Below are 9,389 nucleotides of genomic sequence, written 5' to 3' on the forward strand. Positions count from 1 at the left end.
ACACGACAAAACATCACACATTAAAAACTTCCCTAAACAGATGTCTTCTAAAAGTCAGATAGTTTTTTCACCGCTGTGGCCCTGAGGGAATGTGGACCTCAGCATAAAAACAGTTTCCGGCCCCTAATAGAAGACCGGCCTGCTGGATATCAGGCCAATGGTCAATCTAGTCCCAGCATCCTCTTCTCACAGTGACCAGTCAGATGCCCATGGGAAGCTTGCAAGCAGGACATGAGCACAAGAGTGCTCTTCCCATCTGGTATTCCCAGCAATTGGCATTTGGGGGCATTTACAGGACCGCCTCTCCTGGTATGCCCTGCAGAGGACCTTAAGCTCCATGAATAATCATAGTTTAGAGGTCCCGGGCCCTAAGGAAGTCAGATTATCCTCCACCAGGGCCAGGGCCTTCTCAGTGATGGCTCTGACCTGGTGGAATGCTCTGTTCCATGAGACCAGGGCCCTGCGGGACTTAACTTCCTTCCACAGGGCCTAAGACGGAGCTATTCCGTCTGGCATTCAATTTGAACTTAGCCTGATCTTTTATTCCCCTTCCTTCCCTCCCACTCCCCTTTTATGGAGATTACCCACTCTGGGATCCCACAGCTAATTCTCCCCTGGTCTCCTCGCTGGCCCAAATAGGACTAATTTAGCCAGCTAGCCCTGGTGATCATCTAATGTTAATTGAATGGATTTCCCCCCAAATTGATTTTTGAATTCTGAATTTATTGTTATTCACTTTTTATACTGTATTTTATGCTGTTTTTTGTTGCATCAATTAAGTGTTTTAAATCTGTTGTTAGCCACCTTGAGCCCGGTTTTCTGAACTGGGAAGGGTGCGGTATAAATAAAAATTTATTATTATTATTATCGTGCCTCTTAGCCATGGAGGTAGAGCACAGCCATCGTGGCTAGCAGCTGTGGCTGGCCTTCTCCTCGATGAATTTGTCTGAACCTCATTTAAAGCCGTCCAAGTTGGTAGCCATCGCTGCTTCCTGTGGGAGGGATTTACATCGTTTAACTGTGCCCTGCATGACTTTCTTTTTATCCATCCTGTTTTGCTTCAGTCTGGGTTTGATCCAGGATGGTGGGCGTATGAGCCAGAGACATGGTCATGAACGAGCTGGAGATCAGATTATCAGATCAAGGAAACGAGAGCTGATAGCAGGAGGCCTGCTCAAGGACAGGCTGGAGGCACTGGCGGAGGAAGGGGTGGGTGGTGGGTGCGGTTTGCCCCGGGTGTCATCCCTGAAGGGGGGTGACATCGCTGCCCCACTGCCTGGGATGCTAGCTCCGCCCCCGCGGGTGGCTAGCCCATAGCTGTCAACTTACAGATTTGAAAATAAGGGACCATCAGCCTCGAAAATAAGGTATCAGCAGCCAAAATAAGGGATTTTCAGGGCACAGGTATGTTCAGCTTCTGAGCCCCTCCGAGCCAAAGGCAGAAAGCCCAGCCAGCAGCCAAACGAAGCCTCAAGCGGTGGTTCCCACAGTGCAGCAACCCAGAAAAGGGGATGCAGCAAGGAAAACCACCGTCACCTCTCTGCTGGGAAGCGCTGAGCAAAGGCGAGTCCCCAGGCAACGCAGCCGATTTGATCAGCACAAGGCATGCAAGCTCCACCCCCCAGTCGTTCTTAGACTCCTTATTGGGTGAGCAACGCAGCCAAGCAACACAGTTGGAGCCTCCCTCCTCCCTGGCCAGCAGGGAGGGAGGGAGAGGAGCTGCTTCCTTTGAAACCCGGGAAATTTAACGGACATCATCAATAAGGGACAGCAGCAGGACACAGCGCTGGGATAAGGGAGTTTCCCGCCAAATAAGGGACAGTTGACAGCTATGGGCTAGCCCCACCCCTGTGCACCGCTCCAGGTGCCGGAGCAGCTAGCTCCACCTCTGGCTGGAGGTCAGACAGATACTGGACATAGCTGTCAACCTTCCCTTTTTTTTGCGGGAAATTCCCTTATTCCAGCGCCATTTCCCTCTGCTTCCCGCTGCTATCCCGGATTGTTAGATATCCCGTAGACTGTCCCTGGGACAGGTGAGGCTGCTGATCCCTTATTTTCAAATCTGAAAGTTGACAGCTATGATACTGGACTGGATCACTGCAGCAGCATAAAGAGACAGAGTCTGCGTTATTACTCAAAGGGGGAAATTACTCAAACTACCAGCCTAAAGGAGAGTGGCTTTGTAAGCTTTCAGAATATTTAGAATTAGCCAAATTGACAGATATAATAAGACAAAAATCAAAAAGTGAAGTGAAAAAGGAATGGGGGTGTCTAAATGAATACCTTAAAAGTCAAGGTTCGAGGACAGAAATCTGGCTGAGTCTGGAATAACCTTGTGAAGTGAAAGGATAAGAAAGAGGGATTTATATCTGGATGCTAGGATAGAGATGATAAGGAAAACAGGAAGACACAATGAGAGGTAAAGGAGGTGCTGTGGGATTGGTGGAAGTCAATGTTTGTTTTTCCTTTTAGTGTTTATATTACTAACTTGTAAGATATGGTTTTGTTTTTGTTTTGTTTTTGAATGTTGGTTTTTGTGTTTTGTGTACTGTTATTTTTTGATATTTTTTGTGCTGTTGTTGTGTGGGAAATACTAATAAAATTTATAATTAAAAAAATTTAAAACAAAAAACAAACTACCAGCCTAGAAGAAAGGTTTTTGTAGGGCCTGCTTCCAACAGTCAAGAAGGAAGTTTCTGCACGTGCTGTAGAGGAAGTGAGGGGCAGATGGGCCTCAGCCTGGGAAGGTAACCCATCTAGGAGAAGGAAGACTCTGATCCTGAACTTCCGTTGCCTTGTGGAAGAAGAAAAGGCTAAGGAGTAAACCCTATACAAATTCAGAGTCGAGTCCCTAAGGTGGTTGGGTGGCGCCTTGTATGTCTCCTTAAGCTGGTGCCAAACATATTAATAAATAAATAATAATAAAATTTTATTTATACCCCGCCCTCCCCAGCTGAAGCCGGGCTCAGAGCGGCTAACAACAATAAAAATAACATAGCATTCTAAAATCAATTCATTCTAAAATCAATTCAGAATCAAATTAATGGCAACCATTGGGCTAGAGTTCTGTGAGGATTACCAAAGGAGGGGGTCAGACTGTGCCTTGGCCAAAGGCCTGGTGGAACAGCTCTGTCTTGCAGTCCCTGAGGAAAGATGTCAAGTCCCGCAGGGCCCTAGTCTCTTGTGACAGAGCGTTCCACCAGATCGGGGCCACAGCCGAAAAAGCCCTGGCTCTGGTTGAGGCCAGCCTAACCTCCCTGTGGCCCGGGACCACCAAGATGTTTTTGTGTGAAGCTCTGCTTTCCTTTGGACCACATCATTGAGAAAGGGGGTCTTATCCTCTGGGCAGCCCAGGAGCTCCATATGCACCCTGGGAAAATCACTTTGGTGCTGCTGAGGCAGCTTTGTGACTTCGCCCTGGATGAAAACTCTGTTGTTTCTCAAGACGGATGGATTCCAAGAACTGTTTCCTCTTCAGAGAGCTGTAACAGCTGCTGAGAGCATTCAGGCCAGTTCTGCAGCCTAGAGGGCAGCCTTGCTGTACGCAGCCTGGCTGTGCCTGTAGTAGAAGAGGCATGATGCCTCAGGAAACCCCAGCATGAGTCATATCCTCACTTGACACCTTACAAATCTGTGCATATAGGATTGTGAGATGCCGCTTTGTGACAACTACATCGCTAATGAATGTCTTCATATCCCTTTCATTATAGGCAAGTCCACTCTAATTGTCCTGACAGCTGCAAAGTATGAATGGTTTGAGGAATGGAAGGAAGAAAAGGTTTCTAAGAGGGGAGCGGTGTATGAGGCCTTCAAAAACAGTTTTGTGGACAACATAATGGACACGGTTTTGAAGGTTTACCCTCAAATAAAAGATCAGGTAAGACCACTTTTAGTGTGTCAGCAAATGATTCTTATTCTTGTACAAGAATGGTGTCTTCTCTACCTCTTGATGTAGAAGAGAGAGACCCTAATCCAACGGCAACATCAGCCTTTAAGGTAAAGGGACCCCTGACCATTAGGTCCAGTCGCAGACGACTCTGGGATTGCGGTGCTCATCTTGCTTTATTGGCCGAGGGAGCCGGCATACAGCTTCCGGGTCATGTGGTCAGCATGACTAAGCCGCTTCTGGCGAACCAGAGCAGCACATGGAAACACCATTTACCTTCCCGCCAGAGCGGTACCTATTTATCAACTTGCATTTTGACGTGCTTTCGAACTGCTTGGTGGGCAGGAGCAGGGACCGAGCAACGGGAGCTGACCCCGTCGCGGGGATTCAAACTGTTGACCTTCTGATCGGCAAGTCCTAGGCTGTGTGGTTTAACCCACAGCACCACCCATGTCCCCTTAAACATCAGCTTTTATAATTTCACATAAGCCGCTCAAAACCCCGTTCCCTCCCAGCTTGCCCCGCCTTTTATGCAGACGTTATATCCCAGTCATAATGTTTGCTAAGCAACCTTGTACTTTATTTCTTTGTGGTTTCCATTCCCGTAAGCCTTCTTTTTATCTTACAGTTAGCAAGCTCTACTTTGATGCTAGGACGCAGGTGCCACTGTGGTCTAAACCACTGAGCCTCTTGGGTCGGCGGTTCAAATCCCCGCAACGGAGTGAGCTCCTGTTGCTCTGTCCCAGCTCCTGCCAACCTAGCAGTTCGAAAGCACGCCAGCCCAAGTAGATAAATAGGTACCACTGCAGCAGGAAGGTAAATGGCATTTCCGTGCGCTCTGGCTTCCGTCACGGAGTTCTGTTGTGCCAGAAGCAGTTTAGTCCTACTGGCCACATAACCCGGAAAGCTGTCTGTGGACAAACGCCGGCTCCCTCAGCCTGAAGTGAAATGAGCTCCGCACCCCATAGTCGCCTTTGACTGGACTTAACCATTATGGGGTCTTTTATCTTACCTATTACCTTACTTTGATGCTGTTTCTCATCCTTGGTATGAACTTTGCTTCACACATAGCTTAACCACAGCTTCTTCCACTGCCTTGTGGTTACGAGAGTTCCCGTTATTGTCTGGAACATTTTCTGTGGGTATTTCGTGGTCAAAAAAGGAAACTAACTCATGTTGCAACCAGCGGCGTTGGTTTGACTTTCCTCCTCTCCAACTACCACTGCACATTCTTTTAATAAGCAAGCAGTAAACTGAACTCTGCTTCAGTCCTGCTGACCACTTATTTGATGTTTCGCTGGTTACGTGTTCGTTCAGGTCCAAATAACCCCTTTAAAGCCTTACAACAGTCTGAGACCAGCCTGCCTAGTACCTTCGTTCCACCTAGGAGTTCAGGTCCACCACAGCCTGAGATAAAGGAGAGGGCCTTAGCAGTTGTGGTACCCAGGATCTCGAGAGAAGTACACCTGGCCCCTTTGCTTCCTGCTTTTAGGCAGAGAGTGAAAGTTTGGTTTAAGTGGCTTTTTTCAGAATCTTGGTTTTATTGTGTATTCCGTTACCGGTTTTAAACAGATGTTAGTTTTGCTAGCTTGCTTGTCTTTAGGCTGAATTTTGCTTCCTATAATCCTGGTTTTTATGCAAAGCAGCTTTTATTTTATTTTGTCATCCATTTTCTGTACAGCCCTTCTGCCAAGGCAATCATAGTTGAATATACTAAATAAATAAACGAACATTATGAAAGGCAAGTGGGACCTGCAACAAAGAGTAGCCATGTAGAGTGTTCAAAGTCAGGGTGCTGGCCAGCAAGCTTTGGCTGGCTGCTCCGTTCCATTTCCCCACCCCAGTATTCAGTTTGCATTCTACAGGCCCTGAGCACTCCTTCCTCCCTCCTAATGCTGCCTTCTTTTTTAATAACTTTTTTTTTGTCCTCCTGCAAACCTTTTAAAAAATAATTTTAAATATTTTATTAAGGTGATTTCAGTTAAAAGAAATAAAGTGATACAGAAAACAAAGAAAGAAAAGTGAGAGGGAGAAAAACTACAACAAAGATACATATAAAAATGAAAATAAACACACACAAAAAGCAATATACGATATTCCCATACATTCTTGTATAAATTGGCATAGTGTCATTGTCCTAGTGCTTATGTAAATGTTAACAGCCTACTACATTTTGTATAAATTCATTCCAAATGTTATCGTATTTATCCACACAGAGTTCCCCCAAGCCTGCTGTCACCTGCTCTTGTACGGTGATGGTGCCGTTTTGGCTATGTAAGGGTCAATGTTCAGAGAATGGGTTTAGTGGTACCTCGGGTTAAGAACTTAATTTGTTCCGGAGGGCCGTTCTTAACCTGAAACTGTTCTTAACCTGAGGTGCCACTTTTGCTAATGGGGTCTCCCGCTGCCGCCACAGCACGATTTCTGTTCTCATCCTGAAGCAAAGTTCTTAACCTGAGGTACTATTTCTGGGTTAGCGGAGTCTGTAACCTGAAGCCTCTGTAACCTGAAGCGTCTCTAACCCGAGGTACCACTGTAGTATGGATCAGGAATGAAGAATCTCTGCCCTCCATCAGCTACGGCCAATGGCCAGCAATAATGCGAGAGTTGGCATCCAGCAACATCCACAAGGTCAAATGTTCTCTTGTCCCTACTATGTAGATTAGGACTCTTCCAGAAACATGGCGTTGGTTTCTTCTCCTTCCACGGGGCAAATAGTTCTTGTAGTCCAATGGAAATGGAGGAGTACCTTTTCTATTTTTTGTCTGATGAGGTGAAAATGAATTAACAGTAATAATGCTCCCTGGACATTTTATCTTTCTCTGTTCAGATTGCGTGTGTCTCTGCAGGAACTCCTCTCACCAATAAGCACTACATAGCTTCTCCGCGAGGAGAGATGTATGGCATGAACCACAGTATGGCTCGCTTCCAGCCAGACTTCATGGCAACAGTACGACCTCAGACCCCTGTCCCAAACCTCTACCTTACAGGTAAATGCTACCTCCTCACTTTTTCCAGTGTACCGCAACTGTTGGCCGTTATAATGACTCTTATTTCTTTCAACTACTTTCAACTACTGCAATGCGCTCTATGTGGGGCTACAACTAATCCAGAATGCAGCAGCTAGACTGGTGACTGGGAGTGGCCGCCAAGACCACACAACACCAGTCGTGAAAGACCTACATTGGCTCCCAGTACGTTTTCGAGCACAATTCAAAGTGTTGATGCTGACCTTTAAAGCCCTAAATGGCTTCGGTCCAGTATACCTGAAGGAGCGTCTCCACCTCCATCGTTCTGCCCGGACACTGAGGTCCAGTGCCGAGGGCCTTCTGGCGGTTCCCTTGCTGCGAGAAGCCAAGTTACAGGGAACCAGGCAGAGGGCCTTCTCGGTAGTGGCACCCACCCTTTGGAATGCCCTCCCACCAGATGTCAAAGAGAAAAACAACTACCAAACTTTTAGAAGACATCTGAAGGCAGCCCTGTTTAGGGAAGCTTTTAATGTTTAATAGGTAATTGTATTTTAGTGTTTTGTTGGAAGCCGCCCAGAGTGGCTGGGGAAACCCAGCCAGATGGGCAGGGTACAAATAATAAATTATTATTATTATTATTATCAACCTGCCTCATCTCAAGGGCATAGAATAGATAACTTTTCCGCACTAGGCCTGTGTTGAAGATTTGGGGATCTTGTTGCTGATTAGTGAGGAAAATAAGGCAGCAAAAGTGAAATTCTAAAACAAGAGCAGAGTTGGGTGTTGCTGGTTTTTTCAGTGGCATGAACACGACACAGGAGCACAAAAACTACATTAGTGGGGCAGGCATTAGGGAGGGAGTGGGCCAGCAGAGGAGGAATAGTTTCCTGAGTGGGTCTTGGCATTTGAACATTCTCTTTCCAGTTCCTTACATTTGCCCCAATTCCTGAGGCCTTTGGGGTTTGGTTGGACAAGTGGACACAGATAACTTTATTATTATTTCTTATCATTTTCAATTTTACAATATCTGCACAAATCAAGAAAACAAATGATACATTGCACAGCGACTTCCCTCCCTGCCCCTTTCCCTGGTTCATTTCAGTTTTCCTTTACTGCTGCATATTCTAATTGTTCCTTATTCTTTCTCCTCCAGTTTTTCCTCCGTTATATAATTTTATTGGGCCCACCCAATATTTTATTCAAGTGGGCACCCCTGCCCTCCACTAGTTTATGTACCTTCCCCCAGTGGGTTGTGGGCACACAGCCAGAGACTGCATTTGTGTGGAAACTTCCTTGGCTGCTTCCTTTTCAATAGGGGACAGTCATTTAGGAGAGCATTCTGGGGGCCAGTCTAGGGCAGGGGTCAGCAAACTTTTTCAGCAGGGGGCCGGTCCACTGTCCCTCAGACATTTTGGGGGGCCTGACTATACTGGGGGGGGGGCGAATTCCTATGCCCCACAAATAACCCAGAGATGCATTTTAAATAAAAGCACACATTCTACTCATGTAAAAACACGCTGATCCCCAGACCACCCGTGGGCCAGATTTGGAAGGTGGTTGGGCTGGATCTGGCCTTAGCTTGCCTACCCATAGGGGACAGTCATTCAGGAGAGGCTGGGGAAGCCCTTGGCCCTTCACTTGCCTGATCCCTCTTCTTCTGACCCATCCTGGGCTCCACCCTCCAGCTCTGAATCTTCCTCTGCCTCTGATTCTTGCCAGCTGGCTGGTACAGGTCCCTGCAAACCACTGCCCAACCCTCTCCTGAGTCAGCGTCTAGCCAGTCCCTGACATCTGGCTACACAAGTGCCTTTTTGTAGCCCCGTGATGCTCTCCCAAGTGGAAAGTATGTACATTCCAAGCTGTTGACAAGGTGATGAACAAGAGGACAGACCGAGCAGAGACTGACAAGTGGCAGTGATGTCTTTGTTTTCTCCTAGGCCAGGATGTGCTTTTAGCTGGTTTCGCAGGAGCCCTTCACGGAGCCATTCTCTGCGCTTCTGCTGTCCTGGGACGTAATCTCTACATCGACTTGATGTGCCTAGGCAAGAAAATCAAAGCCAGCGATGCCGAAAAGAAAAACTAAGCCTTCGGTCTCTACCACACAAATGAGAGTTGCTCCTGCCTCCTGCCTTATTGGTGATCTGAAAGCTGCCTTCTTTTCTGGGTTCTTCATGTCTCCAGCAGGGGATGCTAACTGGTGCCAAAACTATGTGCTTTGGTGCTTTTGCGTGTCAAGGTCCCAAGCCACCCTTAAATAAATTCACACAGGAATTTTGTTTAATGTTTTTGGCATAATTTTGGCCACAACTTTATTAAAATACAAAAAATGTGAGTGGTTGCTTAGGCATTGGTTGCGACTATCTGTCCCTGCCCAGGGACAGAACTGACATCAGCAAGCCTGCGAAGTCAGTAAGGGAAAACATTTTATGGGGAGTAAATGGAGCTGGGTACCAGACCCTCACCTCTCCCCAAATGCTCCCAGGGGCTCCTGCGTGGCCCTAGCCCCCTTGACAGGGGTGCAGACAAAAGCATGG

The 9,389-nt window shown here is 47.0% G+C and overlaps 1 protein-coding gene across 1 annotated transcript in view; it reads left to right on the forward strand.

The window, feature by feature from the left end:
* LOC308463769 (all-trans-retinol 13,14-reductase-like) overlaps positions 1-9,187 on the forward strand; it is a 24,292-nt gene extending 15,105 nt beyond the window's left edge. The window contains exons 9-11 of the mRNA XM_080982458.1: positions 3,711-3,877; positions 6,717-6,876; positions 8,793-9,187. Of these exons, the coding sequence (XP_080838584.1) occupies positions 3,711-3,877; positions 6,717-6,876; positions 8,793-8,938 (473 nt within the window). The 3' untranslated portion in view covers positions 8,939-9,187. The remainder of the gene's footprint in view (positions 1-3,710; positions 3,878-6,716; positions 6,877-8,792) is intronic.
* The last annotated feature ends 202 nt before the right edge of the window (positions 9,188-9,389 follow it).

The sequence above is a fragment of the Podarcis pityusensis genome, assembly GCF_964106645.2.
Source record: "Podarcis pityusensis genome assembly, chromosome: 15".
In the NCBI taxonomy this organism is placed as follows: domain Eukaryota; kingdom Metazoa; phylum Chordata; class Lepidosauria; order Squamata; family Lacertidae; genus Podarcis; species Podarcis pityusensis.